This window comes from Anopheles coluzzii, chromosome 2 (genome assembly GCF_943734685.1).
Source record: "Anopheles coluzzii chromosome 2, AcolN3, whole genome shotgun sequence".
Lineage (NCBI taxonomy): Eukaryota > Metazoa > Arthropoda > Insecta > Diptera > Culicidae > Anopheles > Anopheles coluzzii.
In genome coordinates, this window is record NC_064670.1 from 113,735,418 (window position 1) to 113,753,551 (window position 18,134).

At 43.3% G+C, this 18,134-nt stretch overlaps 5 protein-coding genes across 5 annotated transcripts; 1 reads left to right on the plus strand and 4 right to left on the minus strand.

Annotated features, from left to right (window-relative positions):
* Positions 1–1,182: 1,182 nt before the first annotated feature.
* Positions 1,183–2,684, minus strand: LOC120953165 (uncharacterized). The gene is made up of 2 exons (XM_040372885.2): positions 2,264–2,684; positions 1,183–2,197 (listed from the first exon to the last, which is right to left on the minus strand). Exons 1-2 carry the CDS (start codon positions 2,524–2,526, stop codon positions 2,113–2,115), a joined length of 348 nt encoding a protein of 115 aa, XP_040228819.1. The 5' UTR covers positions 2,527–2,684; the 3' UTR covers positions 1,183–2,112.
* Positions 2,685–3,906: 1,222 nt separating this feature from the next.
* On the minus strand, positions 3,907–12,575 carry LOC120952185 (transmembrane protease serine 9-like). The gene is made up of 14 exons (XM_049611185.1): positions 12,343–12,575; positions 11,873–12,266; positions 11,661–11,807; positions 8,637–8,917; positions 8,167–8,560; positions 7,953–8,101; positions 7,266–7,464; positions 7,128–7,191; positions 7,033–7,067; positions 6,751–6,959; positions 6,526–6,682; positions 4,811–5,073; positions 4,360–4,750; positions 3,907–4,291 (listed from the first exon to the last, which is right to left on the minus strand). The coding sequence occupies exons 1-14, from the start codon at positions 12,573–12,575 to the stop codon at positions 4,142–4,144; spliced, it is 3,066 nt and encodes a 1,021-aa protein (XP_049467142.1). The 3' UTR covers positions 3,907–4,141.
* LOC120950446 (ninjurin-B-like) lies at positions 6,040–7,948 on the minus strand. Its single transcript, XM_040368461.2, has 5 exons — positions 7,266–7,948; positions 7,128–7,191; positions 7,033–7,067; positions 6,751–6,959; positions 6,040–6,682 (listed from the first exon to the last, which is right to left on the minus strand). Exons 1-5 carry the CDS (start codon positions 7,437–7,439, stop codon positions 6,481–6,483), a joined length of 684 nt encoding a protein of 227 aa, XP_040224395.2. The 5' UTR covers positions 7,440–7,948; the 3' UTR covers positions 6,040–6,480.
* LOC120950443 (BTB/POZ domain-containing protein 9-like) lies at positions 12,471–14,847 on the minus strand. The gene is made up of 3 exons (XM_040368458.2): positions 14,537–14,847; positions 13,643–14,466; positions 12,471–13,569 (listed from the first exon to the last, which is right to left on the minus strand). Exons 2-3 carry the CDS (start codon positions 14,418–14,420, stop codon positions 13,229–13,231), a joined length of 1,119 nt encoding a protein of 372 aa, XP_040224392.2. The 5' UTR covers positions 14,421–14,466; positions 14,537–14,847; the 3' UTR covers positions 12,471–13,228.
* Positions 14,848–16,780: 1,933 nt separating this feature from the next.
* On the plus strand, positions 16,781–17,863 carry LOC120951609 (chymotrypsin-2). Its single transcript, XM_040370408.2, has 3 exons — positions 16,781–17,093; positions 17,170–17,563; positions 17,629–17,863. Exons 1-3 carry the CDS (start codon positions 16,861–16,863, stop codon positions 17,776–17,778), a joined length of 777 nt encoding a protein of 258 aa, XP_040226342.2. The 5' UTR covers positions 16,781–16,860; the 3' UTR covers positions 17,779–17,863.
* Positions 17,864–18,134: the final 271 nt, after the last annotated feature.

Here is an 18,134-nt window from a genome sequence, read left to right on the forward strand (position 1 = left end):
CCCGTGCATTTTCCGTTCGATCTTGCTTCGCACACAGGCTGACATTGACACCTGGTGCTGCCTGGGCGTGTGTGAAGGTGTGAGACGTGACCTCATGGCACTGTCATCTTTCGACCCCATTCGACCGTACGTTGACAAATCGATATCCATCATCCATCATCCGCATGTACGCATCTGAAAGCTTCATTCGTGACGATGGTGCAAACGCTCGAATAAATCGCAGGCCACCCGTCTCATCCTCCCCAATGCTTAGGAAATCGGTCCTCGACTTGGGTGTAGAAAATCGGAAAGCACCAAACAACAACGAAACATGAAACTCACAGTGCACAGTTTATCAGCTCGTTGATGAATCAATTAGCGGCGAGAGGATGATTTTAAGATCTGCACGGCCAACGGATCGCACGAGGTGGATTGGGTAAAGGACCGCCCGGTTCGTCGCCACAGCTCGAAGGTCATTCTCATGAGCAGCTCACCCAAAACGCCCTTAGTCATAGTGCCGCCGGACGGCCGGCGCACGTCAGAACACACGCCCGGGCTAGAACAGATCGGGATTATGGTGTTTCTTCTCTTGTTTTTGTGCGCTCTGCTTTAATTTTTCGCGGCGCCCGACAAGGGGAGAGCTGGTAAAGAACGGCAGAAAAAAAAGCTACCCCATCCCTGATAGCGCTGCTTAACCATAAGAAATCATTCTATCTGCCAGAATGCAATTTAACGCGAATCATTCGGCCCGTACGGTGAGAAAATTTCTAATCTGAACCTTACCATCTCGCTCCTCGTACGCGAATCTAGCCAGCTCACCGAGTCAAACCCTTTTCGTTGTCTGTTTTGTTGAGAACAGTACGATAAGGCCGATTTAATGGCTTATTTTTTTTGCTGCTACTGTGTTATATTGTTGTTCTATTTGGAACGGCAACAGGTACAATGTTGCTGCAGAACTGCTGCAGCTGAAAATTATATCCCATAAAGTCAGCGATGCAGTTGACATGGGCTGCAGGTGTCAAATCCCCCTATTGTAACAGAGAAATAAAAGGAAAAGGGGTTAATCTCGGAAATAGCTGCCCCTTTACAGCCCTTTAAATGTACAAGTAATGGAAGTTTTTCCTCAATATGAGCTCGATATTTGGGAATGGTTCATCGGTTTGAGCACAATCATTACTAATAACATAAGGTATAGTACTAAGATTCTTCATCTCGGTATTGACTAAGATTAGTCACTAAGCATTGCTAAATAAGACGATAAGATACAATAATATCTTTTAAAAATGAAAATACTTCCAAAATATCGACTCAATTCTTAGTTCAAACATTTCAAGACGACAGTTGTGAGCATCATTTTACTGAGCATTATCGCTCACAGCGCACGACGCTTCTACACCCCCGGGTTGGTAGAGAAAGGCAAAACGCTGCAACCTTCAAACGCTGGGACCGCACGCGGAAAGGTTCTGGTCAAGAACGACCCACTGGACAATTGGTGGCGTCGGTGCGGAATCATCCGCTTCTTATTACCCATCCGAGATTGACGCTGACCGGAAAATATTAATTATCACGTTCAGATCGCCGACGAGCAGGGAGCTAGCAGCGTCTTCAAAATAAGATCTCGTTTTTTTTCCTCTATCTCCCCGTTGCTCTGAGGGAGCTCTTTTTGTAATTAATTTTTCACTGCATGCTACCGCCATAATTGAAACGCGCGTGCATTAGTGCACACGATTTGTCATGGGAAAACAGTGCCGATCGATTCCGAGTGCCGGGTGGAAAATTGTCCAGAACTGTTTCGATCGCGATCTGCGCTCGAACCTCGATTCGGCTAACCGATTAGTGCTCACCCGTTTCTTGCAAGGGCTTTGCAGTGTCGCGGCAGTAAACAATGAAGAAGCATCGCGCGTGTTGATCACGCACATTGTTGCGTTCGCCTGAATGGGGCGACTCAATTAGGGTGGAAGGCTCTGTAGCCAGCGCATTTAAATCCAAACGACTTATTCTTCAGCCGGCAAAACCTTCACTTCCGCGCGCATCTGCCGGTTCCGAATTCCGAGATACTATCTGCCCCTTGGTTTGAGGGTCATCGATTGGGGTTGTAATTCTTGGTTTAAGGTTTCATCAATCCGTCTACAGTTACCTTGACACTGCCGCGTGCACGCTACCCAGTATCGAGCAGATCAACGAGACGGTGAAGAACAGGAACAGTGCCAGAGCGGATCTGTCTCGTTCAAGGAGGTACCGATTAGTGCGTGCAGATGCGTGAGGAAAAGTGGTAGCAGCTTACCGATTTGCATCCAGCAGCTTGAGCCAGATTTGAAGGCAAATGCGCGTGAGGGTCACCCACAGCAGCATCACGGTTTCGAGCACACAGCCGGAAAGTTTGATCGTCTGCATGACGCACGGCTTCCAGCGCTGCCAGACGGTTGCATTTTCCGACGTCGACGTTTGCCTGCTCGCGTACGGGATCTGCTCCTTGGTGCTGTTTTCCAGCAGCGTCCGCAGGTACTGCAGATGCGGACAACGTTCCGCCGCACAGGAACAGTTCATTGCTTTTTGTTTTTAATTTTAATTTAGAAAACGGATAATTTTGTGTAGAAACTGGAGAAACGTTCTGATTTCCGCCGCAAAACTGTCACTGGTTGGTTTGCAACATCTTTTGTTTGGAGTGAACGGAGCACTCCATAGGCTGCTGTGTTCAGACCTTCAACAGCAGCCGGAGTCGGTTGCGCTGCACGGTACTGTGCTGCCAGGCAACCATGCGCTCTTGAAATGGTTGTGCCAGCGCGTTTCCTTATTGCTCGCTTAGCATACAATCGATCGCCTTGGAAAGTAGGAACTACCCGGAGAAGAGCTCCGGAACGGGCGTGGTACGCAAATGAAGATGAAAATGGTGTTCGGGATATGGTTTTGGGGGTTAGAATGCCGAACAGTTCTTAGGTGTAGAATGATGGCTCATCCGGCACATCCTGTGATAGAATTATCATTTAAACAGCGTACGCTTAGCAGGAAGCATAGCTAATGACGCTAAAGACGAATAACAAGTTGACTTTTCATTTGCCCGTCCTTTTGTAGGTTTTCTAGTTCGTTTGTAACATTCTTTGTATAGTGTAAGTACTACTGGACTTAAAATCTAGAGATATGTATAACCAGTGAGAATGAAAATGTGCCGATCTTATTTTAAATTCATATTTTCTTAGAAAAGGTGCTGCAGCATTGAAGTTTCTATCCAAATTTTAAATTATGCAATCAACTACAAACATGTTTTTGCTTCTCGTTGCTAATGCTTTTTGTTTATAAATATGAAATGTACTACACTTTGGCGACGATAGTTCGATCTACCTTAAATTTTGAGATAGTAAAAACGATCCAAGTAAAAACGATACTAAAAATGATCGGTCGTAGAATGCAGCCACAATGACATCTGATTTCTGGCGTAAGCAACTGAAGTACCTCTAAACCTTCGGAAGCAAAGTATAGGATTTCATTGTCGGAATAGGCTCAAATAAGCTACTCAAGTAGCAACTTTAAAGTACCCGTTAATAGGGTCTTAAGGTTATTTGCCCCACCACGTCATAATCCAACTTTTAAACAGCGATCTTTGAAATGCAATGGAATATCTTTTCTATGACTAAAATGTGTCGTACAGTTCCTCATTTTGATATTGATTGAACACAGAAGAGGACCAAGCTATGGTAATATATTGCCTTTTTGTGATGTGTCTCTTTACTGTCGTGTGATTAACAACATAATGTATGGCCGCCGTTTTTTTTCGGTCTTCCTTTCCACGAAGATTTTATAAATGCTCCAGTTGCTGGTTCATGGCTTAAATTACCACAAGGTGATATTTTTAATTGCTTCAATATCCATTCTTTTTCGCAGTTGTGTGCCTAATAATCATGGCAACTCAACAATTGACACCAAAATATGTTAAGTTTAGCAAAAACTGAATTTATTTCAAGTACTAAATCCCTTTTCCTTTACACCGAACATATGAGAAATTCTACACTTACGCATACAGTGCCCAACACTTTGAGGTACAACGTTTCTCGTGCACGCCAGTAAAACTATAAGCGCCTGGTACTATGCAATGCACACTACGGTGGCCGTGGTGAATTCAACAGAACACGAAATCACCACTTCAAACCACGTGACTGCAAATCCGTTACGAATCGTTGGCCATCGTTGTGCGAATCCAATCGTGGTAGTAGGAGACGCGCGCAAACCCATCCGGATATCCGAGCCCGCACGGAACGCCAAAGTTCACCACTCCGACCAACTTTCCCTCGTACACTAACGGACCACCGGAGTCACCCTTGAAGGAGAATTGATGTTGGGTTTCAAATGATTTGAAACAAAAGTTATCTCTCGTAAATTACTCACATTGCAGGCGCCCTCGCCAGACCGGCTCAGCGTGCAAAGGTGCCCCACGTCGACATGTTCGGGATAAAGGCTCTTGGCCTTGCAGTCTTCGTTCGTGAGCGTCACCACGTTCAGGCTCTGTAGCAGTGTTGGCACACTTCCGCCAGCACTGGTGCGTCCCCAGCCGGTCAACCGTACGGTAACGTTTGCCGGGACAACCTGTTCCGAGTATTCGATGCTTTGCACTATCTCCGAAAACTGTACCTCCTCCTTCAGACGTATCAAACCGATATCGTTGCGGAACTCGGGACTAGCGTAGTTGTGGTGGAACAATTTGTCCGGTTTGTATAGCTGGCCGCCCTCCTTCAAACTGTTTGTACCGACAAGCACTTGAATGTTGGTCGGTTCATGACTGTAAATCAAATTTGAATGTGATTATTGTATACCAGTGTGTTTTGGAGGATGAACGTACCCAACAATACAGTGTGCTGCCGTCAGTACCCAACGGCTGTTCAGCAGAGAACCGCCACAGTTATGACCGTGACCGGGTATCTGCAGCGACACTTGATAGGGTGCTGATCCATTTTTCGCCACCTCTCCTCCAACTACTCGGTAGCCGTCGTCTAGCACCAGTTTCGGTAGTTTAGCTGCACTCACTACCAAACATGCCGACACAAGGATGAACGCTTTCCTAAGCATGATGCTATTTGACGATCCTCGGGAAGGAAAAACACACTAATGCTCTTGTGGAACGACTGATGCTCTCGTTTTGCTCCTTCGCTTATATACTGCTGATATGTTATCATCAGCTGTATTCTCAAGTAGATTTTCTACACAGCGTTGATAGTTTACAGCTAGAAAGGTAGAACCATCGACAAGTGCAACGTGTTTTGAAGAAGCTCATCGCTGGAATGTTGTCTCGTATTTTGATCATTCAAATCCAATTGCACGTGTATCGGCTGTACTAATTATGGCAATAGCCGTTTCAGGCAAGGAAAATCCGTTGGCAGCCCAGCAAGACAACCACTTGAGCTTTAAGTAGCACCTCACGCGATATTCCATGCTTATCAATAATTGTATAAATATAGAAAGTGTAGTCGTGTGCCGACATTAGTGGTCAGTAAAACATTTGTGAAATCTTAGAAAAAGAGAGATATTAGTTCCACAAATTCGTTTTATGTTGTATATCATGTCCACACATACGATGTGAACCTTTCCGATTTGTGTATTTCTTTGATTGACATTGATTTATTTTCAGACGATCAAACAACCAAACGTCTGTTTGTTGATTCGGTTAATCCCCTCACTTCAAACCAATCATTAAATCCGGGCCACTCTGCACTGCACTATGGGACAAGACCACCACACAGATCAGTGGCGTTGAACCTATTGGAACGCGATGGGTTATCATTATTTGTTGTGTACATTTTTCTAAATTAAAAGAAAAGCAAAATGATCATATTTTCATGAAATTATTCTTTTTTATAGTATAATATATTTATAATATATTAAACATATATTTTTTTTATAAAGTAGTTGTTTTTTTCTACGTCAAGTTTAAACCACTACATACGAGTTTATTCGGTCTTTTTGGGTATTTTGAAGTCAACAAATTATTTAATAATTACAACCACTTAATATCAATAACTGTGCCGTTTTGCCAGCCAGTGATCCACCGGTAATCCTCAAATCTTAGTACGATTGCGTATGCGATGTTTATTTTAATGTCCCTTAATCTCCTATGCAACAGTGACACTGATAGAAAAATGTCTGACGATTAAGAAACCGTCGCCTTATCACTGCAAGCCGAAATTCCATTCCGTGTCAGTTTCTCACTAATCTCCTTAATCTATTAGACCGTGCCGCACCTCACAGGTAAGAGGTAGGTGACTTTTGGACCCATGTCTATATCTACTTTGCTTACTTCGCAGATAAAAAAATGTATCTGCTCTAATTATTCCGAGAAACGCGATGGACTGATTGTAACGTATCTAGTAACTAGCAACTAGTTCCTTGAAAATTCCTTGAAAATTAGGTAACATTTCAAAAACTTATCTTAACAATTCGTATCATAACATTGCCTTGGAAAAAAATCCGTTTCCTAAAGTATGCGCAACTGATTTGCTAAAGTTGCTTTACTGCTCATGGTATCGCGTAAGCTGTCGCATTGTTTGTAGCAGTATATACCACGCCGCCAGTTTCCGGTATGGGAGGTGTACCAGCTCCTGCACCGTTGAAGGTGGATATGAACACGTTGACCAGCGTTACCATAAACACACCCGCCACGGAAAGATTGTTCATGTGCGAGGCTGCCTTTATCTCACTTCTGTTCTTCATGTTGTATCTGTTTTCACACAAAAAGACAACGCTCAGAACTGACAGCAGCATCTCTCACACCACACTAGAACTTACCTATTCACGTACAGCATCGATAGGCCAACGACTACCTGCATCACGAGACTGACGATGATCAGCATCAGACTGGTCATGTAGTACGGATGCTTGTCGCCCAGATCGATCACGTACCGCAGCTGATTCGTGTTTGCCGACAGCAGAGCAATGTCCATCATGTTCTGGGCGAACGATTTCTTCTGCACGAAGCTGCTCAGCTCTGCATTAATCTAAGGGGGCAGTAAAGACATACTTGTGAGCTCGTGCACGACTGTCGACAGCACAAAGTGTTGCATTGTTTACTTGTTTGTTGGTGGGTTCACGCTGGTCCGACTCGTCTGGAATGGAATTATATCATCAAAACATTGCAACATTGAAATGCCCGATAACGCACTTACCACTTTTCTGCAGTTGAAGTTGTCCCTTTTCCTGGTCACATACCTCCGGGGCAGGGTATGGTTTCTGAAGGAGAGGATCGTTTGATTGATATGAAACACAAATAGCAAAACAAACAAAAAATACTGATCATGCATTACACTTTCTTGGTACAGCATTAAGCTGGTGTAGGCCGCATTGCCTCTAGCGCATGGATAGCTCGGTTCGTCATTTTCCGATTCCACTACACTGTTGAAATCGTTGTCGTCGCTGTCGTGATCGTTCCCAGGAGGGCCCGTTCTTGGGCCTGGTCTAAAGCTCACCAGCTCAGACATCTTCAGGGCACTATTCACTCTACAGCTGAAAAGACACGACTGAGGCACGACGAACAGGTTTTGATAAAAACGGTCCAAAACTGAACGGTATATTTGATACGACGCTTTCTCGTTATCGAAAAGATTGTGTGCACACAACTGGACTGATAAAAGCAGATTTAAATCAATGCCAATGGGACGTCACACGAGAGTGGCTGATATGGAAATCTAAATGAGAAACAGAGTTTGAGTAACTCATTGTGGAGAGTAAATTAAACAAACAAAAAAAAGAACGATAGACTTGAACTTAAACAACTCTATCACACATTGAAGAGTTTAAAAAAAAATTATTCAAATTAGTCGTAATTGGATAAATTTCTTGAATAAAAAATGAATTTCTAACGTCATCTCTAGATTTAAATTAACAATAATAATTATAATATATTTCCATAATTTTATGACAAATTTTCCATAATTTTATATTTTAATATTTCGCATTCATTAGCTTATCTCAACTACACTGCAATAGATCACTTTGAATTGTTAGCCATCGTTGTGCGAACCCAATCATGATAGTACGAGACACGGGCAAAACCGTCCGGATATCCTAAAGCACAGGGAACGCCAAAGTTCACCACTCCGACCAGCTTTCCCTCGTACACCAGTGGGCCACCAGAGTCACCCTGGGAAAATAAAATCTTTAGTATAGACAAATACATATCAGTTAATATTATATAAAATCACTTACATTGCACGCTCCCTCGCCTGTTTTAGTCAGTGTGCAAAGATGTCCAACATCCGTATAGCCTGGATCGCCTCCCTTCTTATTGCAATCCTCGTTGGACAGCGTTACAACGTTCAGGCTCTGGAGTAGCGTTGGTGATGGTCCGTTTGCACTAGTATGACCCCAGCCCGTCAGCCGTACCGTCGCATTGGCCGGAACCGCCTTTTCCGAGTACTCCACGCTCTGCACAAGCTCCGAGAACCGTACCGGTTGCTCTAGTCGCACCAAACCAATGTCATTATGGAACCGGGGAAGATTGTAACGGCTGTGGTACAGCAGCTTGTCAACCTTCAGAAGTTCGCCTCCCTCCTTGAGACTGTTTGTGCCGACGAGTACCATCAAATCACTGGGCTCATAGCTGTCGGGATAGAACATATCATCGTGAGCACTTGAACATCCAAGACACTTTCTTCTACGGTAAAGGCAACACATACCCGACCAGACAGTGTGCTGCCGTTAGTACCCATCGATTGTTAAGCAGCGATCCTCCACAGTTGTGACCCCAGCCGGGAACCTGCAGCGATACCTGGTACGGGGCCGAACCGTTCTTCGCTACCTCTCCACCAACTACTCGGTTGACGTAGTTGTCATCCAGCACCAGTTTTGTCACCTTGGCTGCACTTACTACCAGGAGTACCGAGACAACAGCAAAGACCTTTCGTAGCATGATGCTATTGGGAGAATTGGTTCTGTTTGGTACACCGTCGGTGAACGGTTACACTTTTATACCACACATCCACCCTTTATCTGCTTGGAGTAGTTTCATTAGGTTAATCTTCTAACCTTCTGCGATGATCCTGCACGCAAGCTTAATGATAGGCCGCAGCGAAACCTCAAGAGTGCATACAGATGTAAGATAGTAAAACTTTATGGCCAAGATCACAACAAACGCATCTTTGTCCCTGTGGGGAGATTAGATGCACTCATCGTTATATAATTGCAACGCAGTAAATACAATAAATTTCTTGTGACCGATACATTTGCTTCGTCGAGGAAATGACGTATGATGCTTTTGTGCTACTTCGGTTAACATCAAATGCTACCACAACATCATTATCGATAATCGAACACGATTAGACCCCGTGTAAACCCCTGTCTGGACGATGTCAAGAGTGCTCCAAACCGAAGCGATTGAAAGTGAATCCGTAAAGCTAGAACGTGCATCAGGAAGTGACACACAGTATCGCAATGAGCGCCAAGTTCACATCCGATCAGCTTTGATCGCCCACTTGATTATTCTCCAAGCTTTTGTTTTGTTCGTCTATGCAGTTGGAGCCATTGGAGGGAATTTCCCAGTCGCGGTTCCAATTGTCGTGTGCCCTTAGAAAGCTCTATGGTAGAGTACACCATAAACCTGGCTAATAAAGGAATAGTGAGACATAATACAGATTAAATTATACTTAAGGTTTAAACGCAAAGTGTACTCGAGGGCAACAAGGACTTGATAAAAAAAATAATAAGGAAGGTATTACAGCGAAAGATTTCTCTTCCATCACGGTCAGGAGCCACAGGGATGATTCGTTCGGGATCCCTTATAATCCGGGATCAGGGAATGTTTATGATTTGTGTTGTTGTGCGGAAACAACAAAGAAATGTGTTCTATTCTTAGAGTGAAGTTTACAAGCATACTTTGACGTCCCACCGATTGGATCTCGTTTGAAAGCGACGAAGAAAAGTCTGAGACAAATTTATGGTATATCTTGATAACAACTGTCTTTAATTATGGGACATTTATTCTTGCGGTGTGTCCGATGATCGAATACATTTAACCAAACGGATAACATGCTGGACTTCTTCTTCTTTGGCTCAACAACCGTTGCCGGTCAAGGCCTGCCTGTACCACTTGTGGGCTTGGCTTTCAGTGACTAATTGATTTCCCCCCATAGCAGGATAGACAGTCCTACGTATGGCGGCACGGTCTATTTGGGGATTGAACCCATGACTGGCATGTTGTTAAGTCGTACGAGTTGACGACTGTACTACGAGACCGGCTGCTGGACTTCATCGGTGGGATATGGTCATCGGTGGGATATGTTCACAGAATCGATTCTTTGGACCGCAGAGCGCTTAGCTTAGGTTATGTAATACGCAGATGATCACCCAAACCAGTTGATAGACCTATAATTACTGATATCAAATGATGTTACAATCATATTGGTCCATATTGGCATGCTACGTGGTCATTTTTCCATAAAATGAAGACTGTTCGTCTTTCAGTGGACCACATACATTGCATAACTTTTATCACATTTATGCATGGTGTTCCAAGATTTTAAAAGATATCGGCCTGATTTTTTGCAGTGACATAGCTAAAAAGTGCCCTCAACGATGTGTGATTTTTTTTTTCGATATTTGGTCTAGAGAACTGTACAGTGTTACGAGCCGAGCCTCTCCGGCAGGCCACGCGAAGGATTGGCCCTCAGCAAGAGTCGCAGGGTCGTAGCGGAGGAGAAACAAACAGCACTTGTGGACAGAGTCTTTGGCACTTTGCCTACTAACCAGTCCTTCCCGCTAGTTGCTTCTAATCCAAAGGTTGTGAAGCCTATGCAGACGGAAGGGGGTGTTTGGCTTGGAAATCCAGGGACTCTGTCCTATTTCGGATTATATTATTATTATTAACGGATAAGGATAAACAATGGTTAGTAGCATCAAATTGGTGAAGAAAGAAATTTATAATCGCGTGCGCAACAGTACGGGGTGCCGCAAAGTCAGGTAATAAGGGAAAGTATGAGATGTCCGACTTTATGTGGCCGCTACTGTATGTGTATTTCGTACCAATCGTATCGATTTCTTACTAATACATATGGGCAGACAGTTTCTTGCTCGCTAGCTTAGGTTATGAAACGAACTCAAGTGTTCTTTGCATCAGATTTGTTTTCACTTGATCGTACAACATGATCGGATGACTTCCATGGTTACAATCCGCACTGGATGTATAAATATATAATTTAACCGTTCTCGTTGCGCTGTGATGTCGAGGACGCACACGATCTCAAGTTCTGAAAAACCATGTATCTAAGCCAGTGCGTTGATTAAATATACTACCAGCATGTCTCCCGTCAAAAAAAAAGATTGATTGATAAACCACAAGAACTAGAATACACTGAAAGGTGCAATTTTTGCAGAACCATAAAACTGTTTGTTTAACAGTTTGTTTATTTTTGGTCATTTCATTCTTTACTTCACTTCCTGACTTAGACAGTTGCAGGCTGCATCGTCGAATAAAAACAATACGCAGACAACGACTTCCTATGTTCCTGCCAGAGATCGAAATAACATAAGATATTATGTAAACCTTCTGGTTTGCGTTCGATTTCAGGATGATACAAGACCCAATCATGAGCTTTTACTCACAGTAAATAGAAAATAACCCATCTTTAGGTTCTAACCCTCGAACAAATGACTTGTTTATTTATCTGTAGTGCACGAATTCTAATATATACAGCTACATTCCATTACGAGTTGTTAGCCATCGTTGTGCGAACCCACTCATGGTAGTAGGAGACACGTGCGAACCCATCCGGGAATCCGCGACCGCACGGAACGCCAAAGTTCACCACACCGACCAGCTTTCCCTCGTACACCAGTGGGCCACCGGAATCACCCTGTAAAACATCAAAGCTACTGCTTAACACTGTCGAATTTGCACACCAAAAATACGATCACTTACATTGCACGCTCCCTCGCCAGCCTTAGTTAGTGTGCAAACGTGTCCCAGGTCGACATTCTCCGGATTGCCCATCTTTGCCTTACAGTCTTCATTCGACAGCGTTACAACGTTCAGGCTCTGGAGTAGCGTGGGAACATTCCCATTAGTGCTGGTACGACCCCAGCCCGTCAATCGCACCGTCGCATTGACCGGTACCGCCTTCTCCAGGTACTCCACGCTCTGCACAAGCTCCGAGAACTGTACCGGTTGCTCCAGCCGCATCAATCCGATGTCATTGTGGAACTGGGGACGATTGTAACGGCTGTGGTACAGCAGCTTGTCAACCTTCAGAAGTTCGCCTCCCTCCTTGAGACTGTTTGTGCCGACGAGTACCATCAAATCACTGGGCTCATAGCTGTCGGGATAGAACATATCATCGTGAGCACTTGAACATCCAAGACACTTTCTTCTACGGTAAAGGCAACACATACCCGACCAGACAGTGTGCTGCCGTTAGTACCCATCGATTGTTAAGCAGCGATCCTCCACAGTTGTGACCCCAGCCGGGAACCTGCAGCGATACCTGGTACGGGGCCGAACCGTTCTTCGCTACCTCTCCTCCAACCACTCGGTTGACGTAGTGGTCGTCCAGCACCAGTTTTGTCACCTTGGCTGCACTTACTACCAGGAGTACCGAGACAACAGCAAAGACCTTACGTAGCATGATGCTAGTTGATGAGAATTCAAAGATGACGAAATAACTATTCCTGCTGGTAGAGCTACCGATTTGTCATTGGTGCTCTGTCTGGAAACTGTTGCGCTTTTATACAACGAACCAGTCGTTTTTCTTTTATCAATCTCGAGTAGTTACACTAGTGTTATGGCAGCGAAAAGATTATCCTGAACGGCCGGTTCAAGTGCATTAAATGGCTCAAGTTTATTGTTAAATGGCCAAGGAAATGAAACGTCGACTATCTAACGCGATTATTACAACGCACAAACACAATACAGTTGCTAGAAAGTTGTTCGCGCTCGTAAGATGGATGAAAGCGAATTAGAGCTGTTTACTGAATAGTAAAATGTACTGTATTTTACTGAATAGTAAAATTGATAAAGATACTGTACAATATTTCTCAATCCCATGACTAAAACAACAACATTAACGAACTGACACAAATTAAGCGTAAAAAAGGTAAAAACGATTGAAATATTCCAAGTTTATTTTTATAAATTCAAATTAACAGAAAACAGATCAAAGGTCAAAGATTTCAACGAATATACCTTGAATATAATTCAAAATGGGATTATCTAGTCTTGGGATCAATCTAGTCAAAATGCGATTATATTAACGAGGTTAATAAAGCCATTAATTACTTATCATTCTTGCTTTAATATGGCCGACAAAGAAATGTTACTGCTGTCATCATAAAATGATGACTCGAAACGAATGTAGCGAACTTGTTGCTCAAGGAAACTAACACTTGGATGGGAAGTAAAATAAGAGTAATTGTATGTTCTTGTTGAAACGGTTGACCATGTTTTGCCATCGGATGACACCGATAGACTTTCGGTTTTGGAGTAGGAATAATATGAGTTTGTTGGATCATTCAGATTAAGATGAATGTAGTTAATAAAGCATCGTTTCCCAAGGTCAAAACAAACGTAACCATTCTTTGTCCATTCCACTTTAGCGTTTGCGGCCACGTCTTTACCCGGCACTGGAGATATAACGAGTATAATAAGCTTTTTAATATCTTACTAATACAATTTACAAGAGTTCTTTAAACTTACGTGAGATAGCTCGATATGGATGAACTTCTTGTTCTTTGGGTGTATCGTCTTGAGTGCATATTATATCCAGTAGCTGATCGGAATTTACAACGCCAGTAGGTCGCACGGTTAAAATTAGATTCTTCCTTGGTATTGCTGCATAGCGTATTTTATCATAAATAACCTTCTTCTTTTCTCCTATTTCGCTATTACTCGTACACCACTTGTGAATGGCTTGAAACAAATCGATCTCTTCAATGTTTAAGCTATCACGATCGAGTACACTGCTAACCATTTCGTACGATAAATTGCAGAAGGATTCTAGTTTCATGATGCTCCGCGTATTTTCATCAATAAATTCATAACATTTATCCATTAAATCCTTTAAATCAAGCAGACGCGCCTCGTCCGCAATGGTACACACATTCTCCACAGTCAACACTCCATACAGGTAGTCTGAGATGGCTTTCACGAAGGCAGTGATGCCATATTGGTGGACTAATCCGAGTAAAGTCAGTATATCGTCCACCTCCATGTCCTTCAATTCCAAGGAGCCGGTGTAGATGTACCGGAGCAGATGCTTGAAGGCGGTTGACGATACATCAAGCGTTATTTCGGTCTGCTTACTCTCCTCCAGACCACCGTACAGAAGCGCCCGGAAGTACTCACACCGTACTGCTAGGATGGCGCGGTGCGCTGAAATGCGCTCGTTTTGTACGACGAATGTTACATCGGAATATTCATCCGATGTGCATAATTCTGCCAGGCTCACTAAAACCTGATCCGAATGATCGATCATACTGGCGCTAACAATTCTGAAGTACGTGGTAGAATGAACTTGATATCTGGAATGTTATGGAATAAGAGGATGAGAGACTCGACACCATTTGGTGATTACTGGCTTTTTGTGCTCACAAAGAAATTACGAAGTTATGGCTGAACACGCACTACCACGAAATCTGTTTCATTCGAAGCGGGAAACAGCGATTGTCAAATTGACGGCTCGAGCCGATCCCAACCCAATTGACATTTTCGAGCACGAATAATCGGGAATTCGAGCAAATTCCCTTAAACTGGAGCCTTAAACTTCCCTTAAACTGCACCAGTTTAAGGGAATTAAGAAAAAGGCCTTTAAAATCAACTGAGATGCGGCTTTTTCGTTGTTTTCTTCTAGATTCGTTCGAAAATGATGTTTCCTATCGTTATAATTGGTCAAGTAGCCATTTTATACTTAAATAATAATGATTTTTTATAATATAACGTCACACAAAATTAGCTTTTGTTTTTCATCAAAAATCTAAGCTATGTGTGTAAAATGAACTCGACGGCATCGTCAATCGATAGAAGCAAGTCTAATTTACGAACTCACCAAATTTTAGCGCTTTCAACACACTTGATCAGACACAAATCCACAATTTCAGGCGTATCGAGTACTAATCGAGCAGATATGGGAAAACAATTTCGAGCAAATGTCACTTGGGAAGTGACGTTTGCTCGAAATTGTTTTCCCATATCTGCTCGATTAGTACTCGATACGCCTGAAATTGTGGATTTGTGTCTGATCAAGTGTGTTGAAAGCGCTAAAATTTGGTGAGTTCGTAAATTAGACTTGCTTCTATCGATTGACGATGCCGTCGAGTTCATTTTACACACATAGCTTAGATTTTTGATGAAAAACAAAAGCTAATTTTGTGTGACGTTATATTATAAAAAATCATTATTATTTAAGTATAAAATGGCTACTTGACCAATTATAACGATAGGAAACATCATTTTCGAACGAATCTAGAAGAAAACAACGAAAAAGCCGCATCTCAGTTGATTTTAAATGCCTTTTTCTTAATTCCCTTAAACTGGTGCAGTTTAAGGGAAGTTTAAGGCTCCAGTTTAAGGGAATTTGCTCGAATTCCCGATTATTCGTGCTCGAAAATGTCAATTGGGATGATACTTGCCGTTCAAATAGACATAGAGCGACCAGCTGCTCGTCTCGCGCGACATTTTTGCTTCATCCGAAATAATCGAATTATCTAGTTTGTTTACAAGCCACATTAATGCCAAACGCAAAAAATTAGATTTGAACACATTTTAACCTATTTTTATAACCTATAACCTAAAGGTTATCCGTGTAAAAAAATATTCGACCCCATGTCCTCGGCACGGACCAGTGTGTTTCGAGAAATGTGCCGCAGATTCAGCATTGCATCCGATGAATTCAGGTATCATCAACGTTTTCAGGTATCATCAACGATTTCAAGCATCATACCGCAATCTTGGCTTTGACTAAGACAGATTCGGGAAGGGGTCCCGCGGTCTTGAGATAAAGTGTGAAACCCTGTAATGTTGTTGTTTTAGTCATGGGATTGAGAAATATTGTGCAGTATCTTTATCAATTTTACTATTCAGTAAGAACAGCCATCAAGGTGAAGGTGCTTCAAACGTAAAATAGAGATACAATAAAAGTATACAGGCGGTCCCCGAGATACACGGTACCTCTTATACGCGGATTCGGAGAAACGCGGTTTTCTAAATTTGACAGTTATTGGAACAAATTGTACTGATTTGACACATCATATGTAAAATTCTATAGAACTTCCTTTTTGATCAAATGTTAAAATATATTTCAAAAGCTGTTATTTTAAGTCAGAATCATATCAAATAATGAATTAAATGGCTAAAACCTCTCACTACTTGCAAAATTATACGGAAATTAGTGATATTTTGGCTGGAAATCACAAGATTCGACTTACGCGGAAATTCGAGATACTCGGTTTTTTGCGGCCGTTTTCGGTCCCCATTAACCGTGCATCTCGGGGACCGCCTGTACTATTCCATGTAGGTATTTCCATATTACGGTTCCGTTCTAATTACATGCTTATTAACACCTCTTAATGTTGTCCAGACAGCTCTAATTCGCTTTCATCCATCTTACGAGCGCGAACAACTTTCTAGCAACTTTATTGTGTTTGTGCGTTATAATAATCGCGTTAGATAATCGACGTTTCATTTCCTTGGCCATTTAACAATAAACTTGAGCCATTTAATGCACTTGAACCGGCCGTTCAGGATAATCTTTTCGCTGCCATAACACTAGTGTAACTACTCGAGATTGATAAAAGAAAAAAGACTGGTTCGTTGTATAAAAGCGCAATCGTTTCCAGACAGAGCACCAATCACACATCGGAAGCTCTACCAGCAGGAATAGTTATTTCGTCATTTTTGAATTCTCATCTACAAGCATCATGCTACGAAAGGTCTTTGCTGTTGTCTCGGTACTCCTGGTAGTAAGTGCAGCCAAGGTGACAAAACTGGTGCTGGACGACCACTACGTCAACCGAGTGGTTGGAGGAGAGGTAGCGAAGAACGGCTCGGCCCCGTACCAGGTATCGCTGCAGGTTCCCGGCTGGGGTCACAACTGTGGAGGATCGCTGCTTAACAATCGATGGGTACTAACGGCAGCACACTGTCTGGTCGGGTATGTGTTGCCTTTACCGTAGAAGAAAGTGCCTTGGATGTTCAAGTGCTCACGATGATATGTTCTATCCCGACAGCTATGAGCCCAGTGATTTGATGGTACTCGTCGGCACAAACAGTCTCAAGGAGGGAGGCGAACTTCTGAAGGTTGACAAGCTGCTGTACCACAGCCGATACAATCGTCCCCAGTTCCACAATGACATCGGATTGATGCGGCTGGAGCAACCGGTACAGTTCTCGGAGCTTGTGCAGAGCGTGGAGTACCTGGAGAAGGCGGTCCCGGTCAATGCGACGGTGCGATTGACGGGCTGGGGTCGTACCAGCACTAATGGGAATGTTCCCACGCTACTGCAGAGCCTGAATGTTGTAACGCTGTCGAACGAAGACTGTAAGGCAAAGATGGGCAATCCGAAGAATGTCGACTTGGGACACGTTTGCACACTGACCAAGGCTGGCGAGGGAGCGTGCAATGTAAGTGATCGTATTTTTGGTGTGCAAATTCGACAGTGTTAAGCAGTAGCTTTGATGTTTTACAGGGTGATTCCGGTGGCCCACTGGTGTACGAGGGAAAGCTGGTCGGTGTGGTGAACTTTGGCGTTCCGTGCGGTCGCGGATTCCCGGATGGGTTCGCACGTGTCTCCTACTACCATGAGTGGGTTCGCACAACGATGGCTAACAACTCGTAATGGGATGTGGCTGAATCTATTAGAATTCGTGCACTAAAGATGAATAAACAAGTCATTTGTTCGAGGGTTAGAACCTAAAAATGGATTATTTTCTATTTACTGTGAGTAAATGTTCATGATTGGGTCCTGTATCATCCTGAAATCGAACGCAAATCAGAAGGTTTACATTATTGATGTGCTCTCTGGAGCGCACCCACGACTCCGATCCGACTACAACTATTGTTAACCCGATTCTGATTCCGGCAAAATGGAACCACTAGATCCCATAATAACACTCCTGACGATTTCAAACGACTCCGAACGACTCCAGACGACTCCGAACGATTCCGGACGACTCCGACTCCGAACGACTCCTG

Coding starts and splice junctions, on each gene's coding strand:
- LOC120953165 (XM_040372885.2), bottom strand. CDS start 2,526: ATGAACTGTTCCTGTGCGGCGGAACGTTGTCCGCATCTGCAGTACCTG. Junction 2,198..2,263: donor AAGCTGCTGGATGCAAATCG/GTAAGCTGCTAC, acceptor TGAACGAGACAG/ATCCGCTCTGGCACTGTTCC.
- LOC120950446 (XM_040368461.2), bottom strand. CDS start 7,439: ATGTCTGAGCTGGTGAGCTTTAGACCAGGCCCAAGAACGGGCCCTCCT. Junction 6,960..7,032: donor GTGAACCCACCAACAAACAA/GTAAACAATGCA, acceptor CTGCCCCCTTAG/ATTAATGCAGAGCTGAGCAG. Junction 6,683..6,750: donor TCGATGCTGTACGTGAATAG/GTAAGTTCTAGT, acceptor GTGTGAAAACAG/ATACAACATGAAGAACAGAA.
- LOC120952185 (XM_049611185.1), bottom strand. CDS start 12,575: ATGCTACGTAAGGTCTTTGCTGTTGTCTCGGTACTCCTGGTAGTAAGT. Junction 8,102..8,166: donor CAGGCGAGGGAGCGTGCAAT/GTAAGTGATTTT, acceptor TTATTTTCCCAG/GGTGACTCTGGTGGCCCACT. Junction 7,465..7,952: donor ACGATGGCTAACAATTCAAA/GTGATCTATTGC, acceptor GTGTCTTTTCAG/CTGTAGAGTGAATAGTGCCC.
- LOC120950443 (XM_040368458.2), bottom strand. CDS start 14,420: ATGATCGATCATTCGGATCAGGTTTTAGTGAGCCTGGCAGAATTATGC. Junction 13,570..13,642: donor TCCATATCGAGCTATCTCAC/GTAAGTTTAAAG, acceptor TTATATCTCCAG/TGCCGGGTAAAGACGTGGCC.
- LOC120951609 (XM_040370408.2), top strand. CDS start 16,861: ATGCTACGAAAGGTCTTTGCTGTTGTCTCGGTACTCCTGGTAGTAAGT. Junction 17,094..17,169: donor GCAGCACACTGTCTGGTCGG/GTATGTGTTGCC, acceptor CTATCCCGACAG/CTATGAGCCCAGTGATTTGA. Junction 17,564..17,628: donor CTGGCGAGGGAGCGTGCAAT/GTAAGTGATCGT, acceptor GATGTTTTACAG/GGTGATTCCGGTGGCCCACT.